At 39.9% G+C, this 21995-nt stretch overlaps 1 protein-coding gene across 7 annotated transcripts in view; it reads left to right on the top strand.

The window, feature by feature from the left end:
* Window positions 1-21995, top strand: part of RBMS3 (RNA binding motif single stranded interacting protein 3) — a 722203-nt gene that overhangs the window by 646513 nt on the left and 53695 nt on the right. For all 7 annotated transcript variants that reach the window (XM_075418969.1, XM_075418970.1, XM_075418972.1 and 4 more), the window contains 2 exons: window positions 2246-2342; window positions 4959-5009. In XM_075418969.1, coding sequence (XP_075275084.1) covers window positions 2246-2342; window positions 4959-5009 — 148 coding nt within the window. The remainder of the gene's footprint in view (window positions 1-2245; window positions 2343-4958; window positions 5010-21995) is intronic.

Genomic DNA, 21995 nt, shown 5'->3' with positions numbered 1-21995 from the left:
AGTATGTTTCATTTGATGCTTATCTGAGAGCATTCCAAACTGCAACAGAGAAAAGGTATTGGCAGGGGTACTGGAAGGGTTGTATTTTTCACATTACCAGAGTGTATATTCTGTAAGCCTATGTACTATTCAGATAACTGCATCTCTAAGCTGAAACTGAAATGGTTAGCTGTCTGTCAAGTCCTTGGCTTAGCACACATTTTCTGTAAATTTGGTAGCATTTTCTGGGATTTATTGGAGAGTTTATTCCAAAGAGTCAGCATTACTTCCAAATGGAAAATTGTTTGTCCCCTGCACTTGTCTTTGTCCGAGCAGCTCATACATGGTGTGAGTGCAGCATCAGTGCCAGGTTGATGGACAGAATGAGAACAGAATGTATCAAAATATGTTGCTTTCTCAAAAGAGTTTTGTTTTTATACTGTCCTTCAGTTCAAGAGGTTTGTATGTATTTACATTATACATTTTACCTATAGAGTGAATTCTGTCAGTCTGCCATTGACTGTTTTCATTTGCCACATGCAGCATTTCTTAGTTCATCATCCACTTAGCAACAGCATAGCCAAAGTGATTTCTGGTTAACCTTGATGTAGGAGAAGACCCCTGAAACATGACTTAGATAACATATGCATCATGCTAATGCCATAGATTAACCCAGCTACTGCTGGGAAAAACCTTTCCCCTCCAATGTTCTATGAACTTAATGTTTGATACAAGCAGTGGGATACAAATGCCTCTTAAGTTCTCATAATAGGATATATATAAAATTGGGCAAAGGCACAGTTTTAAAATAGTCTCTGTGTGAGCTTTGTAAGGGCAGATAAATGTTCCTAAAATAGCAATATATTTCTATTAAACAAAAAATCACTCAGACACCACCTGCTGCTTTTGGCATTTTAAAATCTTATTTGGAATAGAGAGAAAAAATGATTGCTTCTGTGTCTCCCTCTCCCCTCCTAACTTCGAACGTTTCTACCCAACCTTCAAAGACAGCAGCCTGTTTTTCCAAGGCTATTGGTTGGATGAAGTTGGTGGTTATTTGAGCCTGCATCCAGAAAAAATGCATCCAGTCTGAACTAGACTGATTAGTCCTAAATCCGGGATGCCAGGGTGACCAGGAAATAGAGCACTTGTTTAAACACCAGTAATGATTTTTTTGTTGCATGGCTCTCACGGAAAGCTACTGTTGATTGCCTCAGCATGGGGAGGAAAAAACATTAAAAGGCAGGGAGTGTAATCCACTTCACTGTTACAGAGGGAGCATATGTGCAAAATCTTCTGTTACTTGTAAGATTGGTGCACACTATATGGGAAGGATCTGCATGGGGTTTAAATCGGACAAGAGAACACTGCACAGGAGTGTGACTCTTTCTCGGAGTCCAAATTATCAGCATTTTGACAGCTGTAAAACCACAAATATTATTTTTTAAGCAATTTTATTTTTCTGGCTTACAGTTAAAACTGAAAACAGGGCAAATGCAAAAATTTTTACAAGCTCTCACATATTAAGTACTTTCACAGTTCACCAGCAGTGGTATTTTCCAAATGATAATTTTATCAATAATCATTAACCCACAGGGAAGTAGAAGAAATACAACATTTATTAATATCAAGCAAGAGATAGTGCAACTTGTGTTCATAGCATGCAACAGTGGAAATAAAAACAACTACATCTGAGATTTCCAGTGCTGCCTGGGGCATTTAGACTCATAATTTGTGATACATTTCACCAGAAGGTGGGTTTTTTGCTCTCTGCCTAGATGAATATGAAAATTTCAGCCAGAGTTTTTGTAGCCATCCCTTAATAAAATAATTCAGGCATGTATATGGAATGTGTTATTCTCAGCACTGAAGCATTAAGATCTGAAAAGAAAACAGTACCGCATGTAAAAATGAAATCAGTAATATTGTCTTCGATATCGCGTAAGAAATTTCCTTTCCCAAGCTAGCACTCTGGAAAATCAGCTGTCTTTGCATTTCAGATAATTACTTCTTGTGTTGTGAAGTTCTATATTTGTGCTAGTTGAAGTGAAAAAAATATGCTTTGTGTAAATATTCCTCCTCCTTTCCATTTTCAAGTTCTGTTCAGTGGAGCCATCACAGTTTCTTTATTGTGATTCTGGAAATAGACGGACATAATTACCTGTGTAGACTCTTTTTGTCTTTGCTCGGGAGGCAGGGAATTAGTCAGTCAAAGCCTAGCAATCAAAAGGTTCAAAAAAATCTCGCTTTTGTTCTTTGTTTGCAGATTTTATTCCTCACCGTACAGTATTCCAACAAACCGCATGATTCCACAGACATCAATCACGCCATTCATTGCTGCTTCCCCTGTCTCTACATATCAGGTACGTCAGATTTGCGCTTGTCTGCTATGTTTCCCAGTTAATTATGTTTTGGATGTGGATGAAGGCAGAGTTTATACACCACATAAAATTGTCTGAGTGCTTGCGTTCTTGAGTCACACTTCAAAAAAAAGGCTTTCTAGTAGTAGTCAGCTATCATTTAGCGTAGGGTTTGAAGAGCCTCCTGTATTCCTTACACTAGCCAAGAAAGCCATGTTAATTTTTCTTATTTCAATCAGCTTCTCTAGTAAAAAGCATTTTGCTTCATTTGCAGTTGACATCAGCAGAAGCTTGTCGTTCTTTTTGAAATGTTTTGTCATTTTGGCTCCCTTTCATTAGCCAAAAGCTTTTTTAAATGCATTTTTTTATCATTTATGTTGACTGCATTGTATTTTGACCTTTTGACCTCAGCTGTATTTGCTCCAGTAACAGCATCTTTTAAAAGCTTATTTTTATCCAGTAATCCCTGACAAAGTAAGTTACTTGAGGATAACTGTCCTCATATCCTTCTTTAGTCTCCCACATGTTTTGTCGTTCAGAATTTGTCTTTTCAGCATATCCCTCACAGATCTCCACTGGGAAATTATTGCCATGCTCTGGCTTTCTGAGATGGAAGTCAAAACCAGGTTGTATAGTTTTATTATTAGCCGTTCTCTGGGAACATTTCACTTTACTCTGAAGCTGGTCATTGGCTATACATTTTCCCATTTCAGTTATTTCTGTCCTAGCATCAGTGCTCTTCCAGTCCTGAGTCCTACCTGACATAAACTACCCAAACTTGCAAAGCTGCATAGTGGATTGTTCTTAATGTTAGCGTTGATTAGTTGGGGGGTTTTTTTTTGAGAACGTATGCTACTGCTTACAGGTAATTCTGGGAGATTGCGCTTACTGTGTTTTAAACTTGGTCTTCAAAGATAAATGATTCTTGTAATTTTCTTTGACTTTTGTGTTATTTGATTTTAGATGGCTGTATAACGCTTGCCAAACAAAAGTTGTTTTGGTGATATAAATTCACTAAAGTTCAGTAAATGGCAACACCAAAGAAACATCAGTGCAGCTCACATGCACTTTTCTCAGTAGCAAAGCTGGCTTGAGAGTTATACCTCCTCCCTCTTACTCAGGCCACTGAATTCAGGCCACCCAGCCACTTGTTCCCATCACTACTCTGCAGCTCACAGTTGCTCCCCTGTCCCGTCCTGAACTGAACCACTGCATCAGTTCATGGTTCGATGCATTTGCATGGTTTGATGCTTTTGCACCAAAACCATTAATTTGTTTTTCGTTTTTTTTTTTAACCCGTATCATTCTGTGTAGCTAGTTTGTAGTGTAAGCCCAAAGGCATATGCCCTGGCACAGAGGAGGAACTGCAAGGGTGCAAAAGTGGGAGCGATGAACAGCAGCAAGCTGTGGAAGCTCTAATATATTTTAACTAGCGGGGATTCCTGACACAAAATTCTGTAGTAGACGTGTGTTTGCGTGAGTGTGCGCTGGTTTTGGTTCTAAAGACATTTCACTGAACTTGCTTTTCAACAAAACATCTACTTTGATAAACTTCAACAAGTGTAGAGGCACACAGTTATACAATTGATTCTCACTACTTGCTTCATGAACAAAATCACAGGGAATCGGGACCTTATAGTTTTCTCCTAGTCATCCCTGCTCATGCGCAGTCTGAGACGCCACATGGCCATCTCTGCAAGCTTGGGGATAGCTAGTGAGTTGCCCGCTGATGGCTGTAGCACAGCTAGATTTTTGTGTTCTTCTGTGCGTTGTGGTGCCCAGACTGATGCAAAAGTAAACTGGGATATACAGTTCTTGGGGCTGAGTCTGAGTTATGATAGCGTGTGGGCCATCCATGCTTAGCACAAGAGGGAGTTACGGCTCAGAGATGCCACCACAAATGCACAAGAACTCTGTAATGCATTTATTTGTTAGTAAAATTGGTATATTCATGAAACCTGTTACATGTCAGTCACAAGGCAGAACAACAAAGAAAGACTTCGGTGAGGCATATAGAGTTCTGGTGGGAATGGACCCCACAGTGCCCAAGGTAACAGCTGATCCTGGGGGCAGGGACACCTTAAGCCAGCTTTGCCATGGCAGCTTCCAATTAGGATAAGCTTCAAAAACTCTGAATTAGATCTTCAGTTCTTACTGAAAACGGAATAAATTGTTCTGGGATCTCTGAAAATGTTATACCTTTGAAAGTTCATACAGATTCTTTTGAAAATAAACTCAGAATGTTTTATGTCTCCTTCACTGTCACTTGGACGACACATTCATGATTATATTGATGGATGAAAGCAAACAATACAAATAAAAAAATAGGACAACATGGAATATTGAGGACTGCTTTATGAGATAAAACGAAGTGGATCATAGAAGTGGTGCAATCGCTTAGAATTTTGACTTTGGTAGAAAACATTATCAAATGAAATTTGAAAGCTTTTTCCTTTGTCAGTAACTTTATGAAGCATAAATGAATTTTGCATTGAGTTCCGTGGCTGAAGTCTTTTGCCAAAATTAGCTCTGTAGTTGTAATAGAAAGAATATTTTCAAGTAAATCTTTGAGTTCTGTTTTAAACTTTTCTGTGCTAATTAAAATTATTTGATATGCAGGTCCAGAGTACTTCATGGATGCCTCATCCGCCATATGTTATGCAACCAACAGTAAGTGGATACTTGCTTATATCCAGCTAAAAGTGCTTACACCATAGCCTCACTCTGCTTGTCAGCCTCATTAAACTCCTAGGTCATGTAAGAGCAGCCAGCTGCTCCCTTTGACAAGACCCCTCTGCTGTAAAGATCCTGCTTCTTTAAGGAGCACCATTTGATTTAGTGAAAGGGGGAGGATGGGTGATGTGTTATCTAATTGCATTGATTATAAGAGAATAACAGGCTCTAAAGTGTTGCTTCTGAAGCTTTGCTTCAGGGACTGCAAGATAGCTGTATTCCTGCATACTTTGAATTTCCAGGATCAACATGTTACCCCTCCCTTATATGCTTATCCATCAAAAAAGTCCTTTGTAGTTGTATACACTTTAAAGGATCCTCAGTGCCTCAGTAATGCATTTCAAGTACTGGAAAAGGGTAAAGCACAGCTGTCTTACAGAGTCTCTGCCAAATCTGAATCTGGTTTATGATTTGACCAGTCAACTCTTTTTTTTTTCCCCTCGCTGAGTAAATTGTCATCTTTCATCAGTTTATAACTACTACTTAAAGCTGCATTACACTTCTACCAACATTCATTAGAAGCAGTGTGGGTGATTTTTTGTTTGCCTCACAGAACAGTTTTGATGCACTTTGCCTAAATATTAGCGATACACCAGAAGGAAACAACATACTGAATCCCACTATGTACAGATTGCTTTAGTTTCGTTTCCTACCTTTGATCAGTTCCTCAGGTATGGATCTGCTTAACAGGGTCATTAATTAAAATTCAAATGTGTACTCCATGTAAGCATTAATACATTGATTTATATCAGGGGATAAAATTAAAATGAAGATGCAGAGTCTACAATTGTTTGTAACTCACATTTGTGTTCAAATATTTTGATTTCATAATAGAGTAACCTCTGGTGGGAGTTAGCTATACGACAATATGGATATAATTATACTGCTACATACCCATTTAGTGGCACAGGACTCTCATCTCAATTTGAAGCCCCCTTCCACATCCCTCAACTCTTTGGAGACAAGTTCTTCAGGTTTTTCTCACCAGGCAATGACCATAGTGTGGGAGTGACCATCTCCTGGAAGCCTAGTTCCCACCGCTGTGGTGCTGCGCCTCTCCAGACCCTGGTGAAAGTTTCCACTCAATGGAGTAAAGCTACTGCTATGTTCCTTGTAGGGAGACGAGCTGTATCAAACAAACTCACAGTTAAAATCAGTCCTGTATTCTAATATTTGGATTTAATTGCAGACCACAAGTAATCTTAGATGTGTGTTTATGATGAGTTGCCAGACTTGTGGAAGCCAAAGAATCTCTGATCCTTGCAGAAAGACTCTCTTTCTAAAAGGACAACCTAAGCATTTTACTAATCCCCATTTCTGTGTGTATGTGCGTTCGAGTTTTATTTGACAATGTTCAGCAAAGCGTTTTTCTGCAGTACTAGAAGAGGTGTTTTGGTGTGGTAATTGGATGCATTTACCCCTTGGTAAAGGGCTGTGAAGAGAAAAATAACTTTCATAGTGAGTGGCACCCTCAATATGCCAAGTTAAATTTGTGTTCATTGCCAGCCAGAGAGTTGCGTCAATGAAGGGGCGTGTGCTTGTAGGTGTAAAAGCAAAAGGACAGTGGGTAAGCAGTGTAACGTTTCAGTTCCAGTGTCACTGCCTTTGTGGGTTACCTCCATGTGTTGTCTGTAGCTGTTCCAGTCTGAAAGACTGCATTTCCCAGGATTATGGTCTTAAATAAATGGACATGAGGCTTTTAGTACTGAAGAAGTATAAAAGCAAAAATGCAGAACTACCATTCCCCAGGTTTCATTCAGAGGTGAATTCTTTATTAGAAATGTCTGAAAAGTTGTCAGAGAATTACTACACAGAGGACTCAGGAGGCATCAGAATTAATGGCCTGTTTTGAAAGAAAATAAAGAATCTGTGTCCATTGTAAGTTCGATGTAGTTTCATGCTTAACTATAGACTCTAATCTAGGCACCTCCATAGCTTAAAAAATTAAAAAAAAAGAAGAAAAGATTATGGTAAAGTTGGCAGAATTTAAGACGTCAGTTTTGGTAACCCTGTGAGCTGATGAAACTGGGAACTTTCTAATTTGATTAGATTTTGTTTCTTCTTGTAACTTAGTTTGCCATATTATTATCTAAATTGCCAGTGCTTTACTTCATATTATTTTATGAGATGATTGATTGTGGCACGTGATGTCCCACTGGAAGCCAGCGCAGATAAATATTCCATTCCTCTTGCCCCAGGAAGGAGAATATTTTGTTAAGCCTCTATTATTCTTTGTGAGTAGAGATGAACTCTTACAGAAAGCACAGTTTGAATTGCTCAAATACTGGTGGTTAATTCTTTGTTTTGATTGTAAGTATCCACTAAATCATAGCTTTTCATTTCCGACAGAAAGTCCTACTTGATATTTATGTATATTTTAACACAGTGTAGTGTCCCTCATGACAGAAAAATAGACAGGACTGTGCCATAGAGGAGACAAAGGAGATTTTTCACTCAGCGTGCTGTGCGCAGACGGGACAGTTTTCCCCAGGCTGGCAAGCTTGCCGGCAGGAGGGAAGAGCTGTGCCGTCCGGCGCTACCGCCCAGCGTCTGCCTGCCTCTGCTCTTCCTGCCCGTCGCGTCGCCTTTGCCATCTGCTTGCCCACTCATGTAAATACCGTGCTGCTTCGTCAGTGAGATCCCCTGCAGTAGGGTAGGTTGGCCTGCTGGAGATGTTGCTTGTTTGTTTCCCTTTATGTATCGATTTCAGCCACATTTTCCTGATGCGTGCATGTGTGCGTTCTGTATCCATTTACTCGGTAGAATAAAAAAACCCCACTATAGTATAAGATTGTACCTCCAATTCCTTCCATAGCTTTTTAACTACAGCCAGATAAACCTCTGACCCTAACAGATAGCAATAACATATATATTAGCTGGAAAATAGTTGTGTATATTGCTTTCCATTCCCCAACCTTGTTTGTCATCTTACTTTTGTGATCTCCTCAAAAGCAGACAGCAACCAAAATCACGTTCTGTGAGGATAAACAGTCAGGATTTTTTTTTTCCTAAAGGGAGAAAGTCAAGGACTCTGCAGGTATATCATAATTTACTCATGACTTTCCTTGTATCTTTTTACCTTGTTATCATAGGTTCATGCCAATGAGCAATGGCAAATAGAATTTTAAAAGGGTTTTTATTTTTTGTTATCATTCATTTTTTCTAGCCTTATACTAAAAGTCATGGAAAATTAGTATCAAATAGCGTTGCTATGTCAGAATAAATGGTATTAAATATATTTTTCTGCTGGCATGGAAGGGTCACATGCGAAAACCTCCCACATCTTTGTGCTTGCACAACCTTCGGGGTTTTGGAACACAGGATTCCTGAATCATGTGAACATGATGAAAAATTTACCTTTAGGCTCGTGTGCGACTCAGACACTTGAGAATATACCTTTTGTAAATGGAGCCTTCACCACTTTTTGACCATATTGACCATTATGACCACATTGACTGCACTGTGAGTTAAGTGCACTTCAAATTTGCCGGCTTTGTTGCTTTACCATGTGCCCTGGTCCCTCTCACTACCCGTAGTGAAAGACAAGCTCTGGAAAAGTTATGGCAATGTGAGGTTGGCATAACAATTAGTGCACTGATGACAGTCTGGGCTCTGTTTAGTTAACTATAGCTTTCTAAGTACAGTGCTCGCTCATCCTTACTTGAAATGGGTCTTGTATTTCATTACTGCCTCAGGATAAGGATAGATGGATAGCGATGACAGAATCAAAACATAAATGGGATAAGAATTGTTCTGGGGATTTATAACATTTGCCATATTAGTGTGCTTTTCCTGTAGTCCCTGAAGGCTGTCTGACAGTTCAGGGAAAACTTTGAAAAACATGTTGTTTGAAGTCAATTCACATATAGATAATCTTCATTTGTATTAACCGTGACATTTGTGTAAAACCTTTTTGATTCAAATCTTTATTACAAATAATACATGTAGTTTTCCTCTCTAAAGGCAATTTTTTTTGTTTTAGTGAGCCAACAGAAATGCTGTACACTCTGCATGCACTGGTTTTACACTTACCCTCTTTTAGATACAAGTAAAACTATGTGGCTGTAAGTAGTCACTGTGTATGCACAGATAGATATTCTTGTCAGTCTGGAATAGTTTCTGCATAATAGCTACAGGAAGAATATGCTGGTGGCAGCAAGAGGGGTGCAAGCAGAGCAGCATATGGAAAAACCTACTATTGATAGTGATAAAGTGCATTTGGGAGAACTTCTCTTCTGGATATTTCTCAAGCCCTTACAACCCTTTTAGAAAGGTCAATGTCTTAAGAAACACCCTTATTATTTTTTTCTGTCTTCCTTCCTCTGGCCCATGGCTGAATGTAATCTGTCTGTCTTTAAAAGCAACAACAAAAAATTTTCTTATTTCAGAAGCAGTGTAAAACCTCTGCTTTGGTGAGAAGCAAGGCTGCGTAAGGACTCCAGATTCTTGCCTTTTGGTTGTTGTGCATGAATGTAGCATAAAAAGTACAAACTGTCCAACTGAAATATATCAGTTTTCATTTTCTCACTAGTGACTCTGTTGTTTTGGATAATACCCAAAATACCACAGCAGTTTCAGTGTTTTGATTCCTATCCTCTCGAACAAAGAAGTTCTTGTGCTCCGTTCAGTGACCCTCTCCTGAGACAGCTTTCTCTACCTCCCAGTTGTTTCTCTACCTTTTTAACAAACAGAGCTGGGAGTCCATCTTGCATTTTCCTATTTGAGTGTAAGGGAACAAAGTATGTCCTCTACAGACAGTTGGGTCCTGCCTCCGAGATGAAATGTGAGAGTTCGGCTAGCTGGTATGAAAAGTAAACAGGAAATAATCCTTAGAAATTGGAATCTCCAGCTAGTCTTTTAACTTTTAGCTGTGTATTTTTAAGAGATCCTTTGAACATGAACTTACTTGAACTTTTAAGGCTAAAGAGTTTAGAGGTTGAAATAACTAACCAAATACCAGTGCCAAAGTTCTGCTGAACAATTTTAATTCCAGTGTTTCCCGAGGCAGAAAATCAAGGACTGCCAATTCTATAACTCTGATAATCAAGACAGTAATTGGCAATGTTCCTTTGGGACAGGCAGGCTCGCATGAGGTCATTTCTGCCTGCCTCTCACACCACACCAGCTGTATAGAGATGTTGTCTCAGTGCTACTAAATGGGTAATTTCAGACTCAGCTGAGCATGCGCTTACCAACCTGCTTTAGTGCCGAGTGCTGCTGTGTTGAGAAGAGTATCCGGGACAGAAAAGCAGTGCCCAAGCTGAACCGACTCACGCCCTGAAAAGGAAATAGGTGTAAACAATTCATCTAAGTTACATCCTGTACTCAAGTGTAGGGGTTTGTACGTTCGATTACATAGCTCTTCTGGAATCATATCAAAGTATTGCTGCGGTCCTTTGTTCTGCTGTTATAGAAATTAATACGAAATACTATGAATGGCGGAAAAAAGATATATCCAAGTTAGATTTCCAACCCCTTTTGACACTCTGCTAGAGCCCCCTAGTGAAACTGGACATTTTTTGCGACGGCAACAAGACGTACCACATATGGATTCACTTAGAAAACATGGACAGGAGAGACACAAGCGTTTCCAGTAGACAAGCCCTTGCATTTGAGGAACTTGTGCTTTGCTGTTTTATCCTGAAAAGGCTTAAGAGTTCTAGTAAAATTTTCTCTTCTTTCAAATATTCTACAGAGACTGTGTGAATAGCAAATGGATAAACCATCAGTCTAAGATTTTTTTAAAGACATTTACATTAGTGGAAAAAACATGTATCTATTTTTCATACAAATCTATAAACGTAAATGGAAAAGATATTTGGAAAAGAAGGCGGCTGACACTAAATTTGAAAGGTACCCCAGAGATTCTGAAGCTGGGAAATTCTGGTTAAGGTTATGGAATATTGATTTCTTTTTAACAGAAAAGATGCAACCTTAATCGTCAGCCTTCATTGTCAAGAAAAATCTTAACACAACAGCTGTTTAAAAGCAGTAAGTTTTATCAAAGGGGGCTATTTTTTTAAAAGATAGTTATTAATCAATAGACATAAGAGTATCTTCTGTGGAAGAATGGAGTGCATTTTAAAAAAAATCAATCTCTAATTTTGTACAAAGCCTGCAGTCTATTTTAACTTTTCCAACTTCATGTGCATCAACTAAGACTGAAAATCACTAATACTTTATTTATTTCATATAATATATGTAACGTGTCTGGTTGCACGTAGAATTGCATTTACATGAAGTTTTAAGTTTACACTAAGTCAAAAACCTGAACGTGAACTGTAAGGTTCATATAATTTTTTGCCATTTAGAGCAAAAATTCCTCATTTGTCGAGAACTCTTCAAGTATTGTCCAGGTGGTAGATTAATAAGTAGGCGGAATGTCATAGGATCAGGAGAGAGCGTTGGACTGCACAAGCACATGGTATTAATTACAGGCCAAGAGTTAGATTAATGAGTGTGCAGAAAGTAATGGGCTCAGCAGAGTGGTGAATTAGGTAAGCATGTGATATAAATTTGTCAGATGATTTCTCAGTTTAGCTCACCATCAAATATTTTGCCATGTGTATTGCATTATGGTTACACATGCATATGTGTGCTGTGAACTAGAGAGATATGTGATACATGTATATTATGGTCCTCTCAAATTTATCGTCCACATGGACCATCTCTTATTTTTTACCTGGTAATGTCCATTGTCTTGCAGTTGATGCTAGTATTTTCCAACCTCTGCAGTGAGAGCTCTGCTACGCTGACCTAAGACAATCAGACATTGTACGGTGCAGTTGCCAAACGTGCAAGTTCTGTGAGGGTGGAAAGACAACAATTTTCATCGGCCAGAGACAACAATAAGTTTTGAATAAGCTCTGTGCTCCCAGAGCACAGAGGTTTCACACTAGTTGGAGACAAGGCTGAGAAGGATCTGCTGTGGGTGCCTGCTGCACACAGCAGTGGGTCCCTTTCCGACGGTGGAGATGTGTGTTTTGTTTCCATAGTGCAGTTAATGATAGAGGATGTTGCTGCGCAACAGTTCTCCAGCCGAAAGGGACCTGGATCTCCTTTGGGCTTCCCAGACCCCATCACCACACTGCAGGAAATCAGTGTTTCCATTACAGATGAGGCGCTGGGCAGCTTTGGAGAAGGGAACAGGCGCGTGAACCTGGAAGAGTAGTACTGAGGAACAGCTGTGTTGTACAACTAATGTTGGGGTAGCACTGTAACTATGATGGCTCCAAAAGAAGAGTTATAGAGATTGGCACAACCTGTCAAAGTTGGAAATGTGAATTCTTGCTAGTGAAGGATCAAGTCAAGTTTTAGGCTATTGACAAAATGTCCTTTGTTATGTAAGAATCAAGCTGTAAAACTGCAAAGTTAATTATTGTATTATTATACAGGTTTTTGTCCCAGAGGATTCAACTGTTATTGGAAGCAAATTCCAAATGGAAATTGTGCATACTTGTTCAGCTATAAATGTAATGCATAGCTATATTAATCCTTGCCTGAGCTCCTTTTTGACCCGAGCCTGCCTTTCCTCGCACTGGTTTCAGAGGATGCACATGGGCTTAGACACTTAAATGACATTTACTTTTTCTTCTGCCACTGATCTGTTATGTGACCTTGGAGAAAGCATCTTTCTTCTCAGCCTCAGTTTCTCTGTTTTTTTAATCCCATCTATTTAGATTATAAAACTGTCATACCACTACATAGATTTTACTGGATGTTTGTGAAAAGTCTGGTGAAACAAGGGCCATCTTGTCTGATGCCTCTAAACACTGCCTCACAATGATACTACTAAAGTTTAGAGTTTTCCTGTGAAATATTAGAATAAGCCTGTCCTAGCTACAAAGGGAAGTGTTGGATCTGATTTTTACCAGTATAAATCAAGGGTTACCTTTGCTGAAGAAAATTGGCTTGCATAGGTGTGAAACAGTGAGAATGAGAAGAGAATTACGCCTGCAGCAATAAGTTGATGAAGGAGACTCTGGCACCTTCCTAATCCTTAGAACAAAAGCACTTCCATAAATTACCATTATGTTATGTAAGTGTATTCAAGGACCAATTTACATAAGTAGGGAAAACTAGCTAATCTATACATTACTTATGATTACGTCATGACTTATCTAGTGCAGGAGTTGCGTAAGAATTATAATAATGTACTCTAAGGATTTAGTGACCAGTTTATAAGACTCAGGATTCCAGGAACCATGCTATATAATCCCTTCCAAAACCTGACTAAATAGTTTGATTTTTTGCCTCTGCTAATCCTATCAGGATGCTTGTTTCAGAACACCTTTGCTCTGAGGCTTAGCACTGCATTTTTAATTTCCAACCTAAAGGTACTCCTATTCATTTTACATCCATCTGTTCTCGGTCAAACATTCTCTCCTATCTTCAGTAACTCTTCTCCATTCTCAGTGTTCACCACATTAATTTATAGACCAAAATCTTACCTGCATCTTCATTTGCTAGGCAAACTAAGCCAACATCACTGTACATTTGGAGTAACTTAGGGATTTCATACCTGTCTGTGACAATGACCCCGCTTTGGATCTGTTCCATTTCAATTCGTTTTTCTGGGACAGCTGATGCTCACAAGTGTTCCAGCGTTTTGTACCAGAGCATTAATACTTCCTTCTCTTTGCTGGGAGTACTTTGCTGCATTGTAAAATGAGATCTTTTTTCCTCTGTGCACATGGCGTTGGTGATGCAGTCATCCTGTGATTCACTGATATACTTAGGTTTTCTTCTTGTTCCAGGTTTCCAGCAAATGCTCCTACTTCATAAAGGAAACCTCATATTAGCCTAATTGTCTTCATGAAGTTGTGCTTTGCTGTTTAATCCAGTCCTTCCTGTAAGGTAGTTCAACCTGCCGCTTTACTGACAGTGCCTCACAACTTTGTGATTTCCCCAAATCTTGTTATTCAAGGGCATTATTAAAAATATTGGATGAGAACAATGCTTAGGGAGATTTTAGTGACCCTCCCACTGAAGCAGTATAGCTTGTCCTTTAGCACAACTTGTTATCATTTCCGCTGTAGCTAATTCTTTAGCATCCCCAAATTTTAGTAATTTCTGGTGTAGCACTGCCTGAAATACTTTATTGACTTTCAGAGAGCTTAGATCTGCTGCGTGTCCTTTGTCTAGAAAATAGGTGATTTTATTTTAAATAATGAGGGTAGCTAGCTCTGTCTTTGGTTTATCTATGTTCTATCTTCATTAATACCCTTTAGTCCTGACCACTGGACCTGTGTGTGCCAGCTCTTCCATTGCTCTGCAATAGAGATGATCCAGTCCTGGTTCCTCAGTTCACTTGCACCCGCACCTGGAGTTCAGTGACTTCTCTGGGTTTTTCATCTCCTTTGACTATATTCATTCCTCTGCTCAAACTCTTGTTCTCAGAAAGCTGCCTCTGCTGCCTGGTGGCTCGCGTGGGAGTTTTGGGCAGTGTCCTTATCCTTTTTGGGCTACTTCTGAAGTACCTTTAATGTGTATCCCATCCGCACTGCATGGGGAGCCCAGCTCTGGGTTCTGTCCTTGTTTCTTATTATCTGTGTGAGAAACCTTTTTTTAGGTGTTTGAATATCATTTGCAAAATCTCAGGTTTTTAGCAAATCTTTCTTCCGGCCTTTAGATGTAGCTTTTTTTGGGGTTTTTTTTTTCCCTTCTGTATTCATTCCTGATATACTTATTGAGGTGTCTGAGTAAGTGGCTGATTAATTAACACCTCCTCGACTGTAAATGGTGAAGCATCTTAATAACATAATTATTTTAAAATTATTTTTGCAGAGACAGTGCGAACAGTTTTTTTATATTGATGTGTAAATGTACACTGTGCTTTGACATCCTGGAAGTTAGAAATGTCCAAGATTCCATAAGTAATAGCTTATTATTGAATGTAGTCAGGTGTAACAGTATTTGCCGTTCATTTTTTACTCTATTAGATAAAATGCTTTCCTTTCAGTTTGAATCTTTTTATAAAGAATGTAATATTGACCTAAGCTTTGCAGTGCAGAGGCAAATCTAGATCAAATCATGTCCATCTTTCCTAAACTGATTTCAGTCCCACTGAAGTTAAGTGGAGTGATTGCTTAATTACAGTTTTCAGGTTGTAACCTCTTGGTCTTGTTTTCCTCTCAGACTGGTGTAAAGTAGGAATAAATCCATTCCAAGTCCATGCATTCAAACAGTGTGCCAAAAAGCTTCTTATTATGAATCAGTTGTAGCTGCAACATTGATGAGAGCATGGTTTCAACCTCTTTAGTCCATGATTGCAAAAACAAACAGAGAAATATAATAGTATAAACAGTGAACATTCTTTGGGTATTTCATAGTGGATTGATGAAGAATGAGTTGTGTAACATAGTGACAGATCAACAGAGTCTGAAGAATTTTGAAGGAATGCCGGTTTGTTATTTAGTGAAACCACTGAAAGGCTGTTTTTTGGACTACTTGCCAGAGACATGCACTTCCAGCAGGGTAGACTTTCTTATCAAATGGCCTACTGTTAAAAGGAAGGTGGAAATCAGGGGTTGAAGTTTCACTACTTCTAACTGGGGTTTAAATGCAATTTCTTATTCCTATTACTGTCTATAGCCTTTAGAGTACCTAGTTAAAGGATGTCTGCCGAACAGCCTTCCCACTCCATGCCTTTTAAATAAGTTACTTGGGAGGATTTGTAATGTCGCTGCAGGCCTTTGCCCAGGAGAGCCCTTGTATCTAACATCCATCCCAAATCCCAGGTGTACCCCTTCACCACTGTGGTTGTCAGAGTGAGCAATCGAGTGGAAGTTACCTTTTCTCTACGCGCTGCCAACCACACACACATCCCAAAGCAGGAAAACAGTTGGGTTCCTTATTATCAGATGTCGTCTTCTGCTTCATAAAAAGCTGTATAACCCACAGAGAAAAACATATGCGGAGTCTTCATCCAGCTCGGTCCAGGGTAACTTGGATGATTTCTTAAACTGCAAGCTGAGGGCCACAGGGTTGACACTGTGCTACTGATTTCCATGGTAGGACAAGAGGGTTGTATGTGATTCACACAGCAAACAGCTTGCTTTTAAACAGCCTTTGTACTTTTCCAGTATGACAATCTGTAAATCATTATGCACCCCCTCTTTGCCCAATCCACACAGGATGTGAGTCTGTGTCAACTCCCAGCTTGATAGCCTTCCTCTTTAGCGCGATCAATAAAAAACTCGTGCTTGCAGCTTTGGAAATTACTAGTCTATCGCCTGCCTCTAGCCAAGAGGGTGAGTGTCACATTCGCAGATGTCCCACATCTAACAAGGCTGAGGCTAGAGGCATATTCTCTGTTGGCAGGTAGCAGGAGAGACCTGCCCTTGTGAAGCTGGTCCATCCACACTGCCGCAACTGCTCCTGGCTAAGCCCAAGTTCCAGAGGGCCAGGAGCACCTGCAGTGTTTCAGGAAAAGCGTAGTCGTACACACTCCATCACTGACATTTCTTCCTGCTGGCAGGCCATGTCATTTCTGTGGAAAGGAGAGGATTGCTCTAGGTGTACTTATTTTCAATGGGGATGAAGTGTTTGATGCAATGAACGTTTCCTGGTGCTTGTCACAGGTCTTACTTCATGGAGAGGAGGGGGTGGACATTTGTCAGGAGCATTTTGAGTGTTTCTGATAGACAGGCAGATGCAGTGCCTTTTCTCCTTGATTCATGTCTGTGGAAGTAGCAAAGCTCTATTAGCTCCCTCGCTAACTCCTGCTCCAAGTTCAGCAAGCAAAGCCCTCATCATGACAGCTAAAGCTGAGACAGGACACATCTTCCCCGAGGAACAGCACGGGAATAACAAGAATTTGAAGGGAAAGACCTGTGCAGTTCCCCTGGTTTCATGCTGCCTTCTACGGACGGTAACACCCCATTTACCTCTTCAAACTCCACTTGATATCCAATTTTAAAACATTTCAGCTTAAATCTTCATAGGTGTTTAATACCTTGGGCACATTGATTTTAACAGGAGGTGACTATAAAGCTGATTTTACGCAGTTGCTTAGGGCAGGGTGGTGGGGGAGAAAAGGTCTTGAAAACAGTCTTGGTGCTGTTGCTTCTGCCAAGAGGGAGTGTGGGCTCAGTGCTCAGATTTGGACTCACAACAGCAAACCTACCTTCAGTCCATGACACTGTTCACGTTACAGGCAGGAGTGACTTTCCTGGGGTAGCTTTCCACTTTCCAGAGTAGTAAAGCCAGACCGTTTATCCTTGGGTGACAAAGTTCAGCTTCAGCTGTAACACTGAGAAAACTTTTACCAGGACAGCATAAGTGATGTGCACATCTTTGAGATTCTGGGCTTTGTACTTCAGTGGATAGTAACCACAGATATTTCCACAGGGATAATATAAATAGATTGACATATGTAACTGCCATCCATTCAGGAAAAAAAAAAAATTTAAAAAAAGGAGATGTTTTTGCTATAAGCTGACTGAGCTCATTGTGCAGATTTTGCAAATAAGACTTAGGGAGTTTCAGGTACCATAATCTAAGAGAACTTCCTCACATGGGAACTGGATGTTCAGCTGTGTTCATTTGTCCAACTGTCTTCATTTGTCATTCTTCCTGGAGTCTAACATGCCATTCAAATCTGTCTTCTAGTTAAAAAATCAGTGGCACAGGTCATGGCTGTGAGAGTGTGGGCTATGGTGATGAGCGACAATCAGTTTGTGATGATATCTGCTTGCCTCTCCAGTATACCAGTGTATTTGAAACCTCTCTGAGCTTCTTTTCATCATTTTGTTCAACAGACAAGTAAAGGAGTAAGTAGGAGCATGCTGTGAGTTCTGTTGTGTCAGGCGAAGTATGAGACTGTGCCTTGCTCTTTCCTTTCATCTTCTTGACCAAGCTGGGACAATATGTAACTGAGTATTATGCTGTATTTATTCTACTTCTCACAGAAGAAAAGGCTATGTTAACTCTTTTGTGCTGGTAAAATTCTTGTGGATAAATAGAAGTGATGGAACTCTTTCAAGTTAATCATTCCAATATCCAGTATAAGTCCTAGGCATGTCACAGGCGTTGCTTTTGTATGTTATATGTTCTAAAGGACAATAGTTTTGCTCAAATGTGGTGGTTTCCCTCTGAGAAGTATTTTCTCTGTTTCAAAGAATGCGATCTATCATTATGACATGCTCCAAAGTGGGAGCCCAAGCCAAGCAACAACAGAATCATCAGAAGGTTAGGGTGTGTGGCAGACAAAGACTTGAAAGTCCCAAAAGAGTCTTCTGACAGGCACCCATTTTTACCCTAAATATCATCAGTTAATTAGTTGCTGTGAAGTCAGCGCACACTAATGTGATACTGTTTAACTTCACTGTGAATGAGTCCATTTTGCCAACCTCTGACTTAGGAGCTACAGTAAATGTCATGGGCTGCAGTGAGCTGTTTGGGCCTTCTGCGGTGACCTTGAAACAGCTGACCCGTAGGTATACCCAAATAGCAAGTTTATAGCAAATATGCCTGATCAGAAGTGAAAAGGCCAATCATCATCTCTAAAATGTGCGACGGTTGCCAGCAAGTTTGAAAATTTTCTCTGCAGAGTTAAGGGGCTTGAAATGCAGCTTCTTAAAAGTGATGAAACAGTTCTGATGATTGATATAAAGCTCTAATTTTCCAGAAGGTTTTCAAAAGCTTCTGAACTGTTTCTGAAATACTCCAGTAATTGGTGTTGTCCAATATTAAAAATCCTGCCAAGCTGTCTAATTAAATGCAGCCATAGTTGCTTCTCAAAACTGAAATTAACTGCTTGGTCTGACGTATTGTGAGCCCTCTTACACAGGTGGATAATTCAAGCTCCACAAGGAGTTTTGGTCACCTAGTTTCTCAGTTCAGTGGTTCTGCAATTGAATCATTTCCTCTTAATGGGTGACTTGACTAAGTGGTTTGAAGGTAATTAGCAAACCCAGTGGATCTGATTTTGAAGTGTCTGATCAGCATCTCCTCAGGAACTACTTATTTCCTGTGGAAACTGTGGTCGACTTCTCAACAAATTCAGAAGGCAACTTGTTGCTCCTTCTTCTAAGGAAGCTAATCAAGGAATGGTTGCACCATCCCAGGCATGTTTTGACTTGTGATGAAGCAATCCCAGCTGATTTTAAAGTCTATTCTTTATTAGTATTGGATGTTTTATTTGGTCACTTTCAAGAAAGCAGTAATTGACTTCTTACAGATGCAGACTATTTTTTATCCACTAATACATTTTAATCTTGGTGCACAGCTATTAATGGGATATGCTTCCACTCCAGAGCAATTCAGATTGATTTTGTTTCTACTTCAGAAATATATTACAGTAGACCCACAGTATATAAAAGTGCTCAGTGTGTAGAGATGAACTAGCCTCGCAGTATGTGCAGCTCCTTAATGGGAGCTCAGTACATTTAGAGAAGAAGTGATGATTGATTGCCTGGTGCTCGGGCTAATTGATACGGCACTGAGTTAGTCAGAAGCTCTCAGCTCCATAGAATCACACATGACATTGCTCCAGTGCCTCTTACTATTGACTGGGTAGTTCATATGATAAAAGCGGCATGTTTTGGAGGAGACTTCCAGAGCCGAGTGAATCTTCCTTCAGCAACAGTTACATTCTTTCCAGAAAGGCTTCCTGCCTGGAGTAGCATTACTCCTCCGCTGGAAATTTTTTAAAAGGATGTTCTCAGGTCTGTTTATTTTTTATGGGCTTGGATGCGGTCACTGAGATCCTGTGAGATCAGAGGAATGGAATGAAAGTGGCCACAGATGACACTTGAGCTATTTCCACAGCTGGATGCACACCAGCCAGGGTAGGCGGTCCTCTGCAGATGAATTAGTTCGTTGAAGTACATGATACAAAACATCTGTTACAATGAGAACAAACAAAAACAATGTGCCTTTGAAGACTGCGATTTGTTGGGAGCTGCTTGCAAGGGTGCTGAATGGGGCAGTTGTCAGCAAGGAAACATTTTCAGGCTTTTCCTTGTGTGAACTATATCAAAACTACACAGTAAAAATATCTAGATTCAATCAAGCAAAAGACCCGCTTTTCCTGAGTTTTGGTACTCTGATTCCTGATACGGCAATGGGGGGAGAGAGAGCCCTTCTGTACCAAAGGTTTTTTATACCCTAAACCACTTTTAATACAATGGTATAATTCCAGCTGAGTGGCTGTAAAAACTTAGAAGCTACACTGGTACAATAACTGTTATTCTGTCAGTCGTTCCCTGCGCTGCTTTATTACCAGCTGTCTTGAAGTGCAATAGATGTTTTTCATTGTCACTTCCACCTGATGACAAATAAAACCTTCAAAATGGTTTTGCTCTGAGAAGTAGCTCGCAGCTCCTAGCCAGAAGTAGACCTTTCACGTCACCTTAATGAGCAGAAGTGATCCAAATGTTCCCACCCAATTTTGCTCTTCGGAGGCAGTTACTTTTGGCTGCCTATGATTTTTTTCTCACAACTGAGCTGATGAAGAAGTAGGAATACCAGATATTTCTGGAATAAACAAACATGCTGTGTGTAGAAAGGCTGAAGACAGATCAGTCAAAGCCAGATGTTTATCAGTTATTACAGGGCACTGTTGTTCCTGTAGACAGTTTAAAGAAAATGCAATACTCCTAACACAGTGTTTTAGCCACGGTGAGCATGAATGGATGGAGGACTATACCAAACCACCAGTTCCTCTGTTTTTTTCTCTAAAGCAAGGATGCTAACTAGGACAGAGATTTGCTAGATGAGAACTGTATCCTATATGTATAATGGGAAAAGGCCGTACTACCAAAGCATGCTCCCAAAGAGGATTTATACCCAGTCTGTGTGTGCATATAAGGTGGACAGTAGTACTAAAAGCAATAAATAGACATTTATCCTTCAGATTAAGTAGTAGGGATGTGTGATTTTGGACCTGGAGATCCTTTAGTTCTTTCCCTGCTGATGGCCTGCTGTGTCTGCACAAGGCAGCTACATTTTTTTAAAGGTTCAGCAACTGAAACAGGAGCTCCTGTGTGTCTTGGGGTGTCAACTGGGCCATTGGGAGGGGGCATCTTTCCCGACTTTGCATCTGTGATCCATTGGTGGGTGTCAGGAGAGGTAAGAAGCTGCTGAGGAAGCAAAGTTAAACAAGTTTCTTGTTTAGTTCAATTGATTCTAGTTTATGCTTTCCTGATGAGCAGGGTGTCTGATTGTATATGTAGTCATAGTTTATTATAGCTGTACAAGACAATTATGTTAATCTTACTTTTATTTCCTAATATTCTTTGATCTCATACACATCAAAGATGTAACATTTTAGTCTTGTTGGTAATTAGCTAGAAAGCAAATATTTTGTCTGTCAGTACAGAGGATACAAAGCACAAGAAATTGTCCTGGGGGAGTCTAGATTCTAGTCTAATTTTTTTCTCCTCATCAGATTTTTATTTCCCTTTCATCAGTTGCCTCAGCTATCAAATAAATGTACTGGAAGTAAACTTTGCCATTGCGAAATTCATTCAGCTTTTTAAACCACCTAGTCACTCAGTATGGGTCCTCGATTGAGGAAAAGCAGTTGGGTACATCAAACAAAATGTACATCAATGTTTCCCAAACTTGCAACAACCCCTTACGGTCTGTATTGACAAAGGCTTCACGCTTGCTTGCTGTTAGTTTTAAGCAGACTGGGGCTAATACTGTGCACAGTTCTGATTTGATTCACCCATTATAGTCCAAAGGCTTTGATTCCTAACTTGTGATTAGTGCTCTGGTCAAGAGCAGCAAATGAGTATATGCTAAATTATTTGGCTCTGCGGTTGCTCTTCAAAGCTGTCTTTCTGGAAAGAGAAAGTGCACAGGGATTATTTTACAATTTCTACAGTGAATCTCTGCATCAGTACTTTATGCTTACAGCCGCTGGATTCATACATTGCAATTTATTCGGAGGATTGACCCCTCCCCTCACTTTTG

Source organism: Opisthocomus hoazin, chromosome 4 (assembly GCF_030867145.1).
Source record: "Opisthocomus hoazin isolate bOpiHoa1 chromosome 4, bOpiHoa1.hap1, whole genome shotgun sequence".
NCBI lineage: Eukaryota > Metazoa > Chordata > Aves > Opisthocomiformes > Opisthocomidae > Opisthocomus > Opisthocomus hoazin.
The sequence above is the reverse complement of the archived record's forward strand: the minus strand, read 5'-3'. Positions and strand labels throughout refer to the sequence as shown.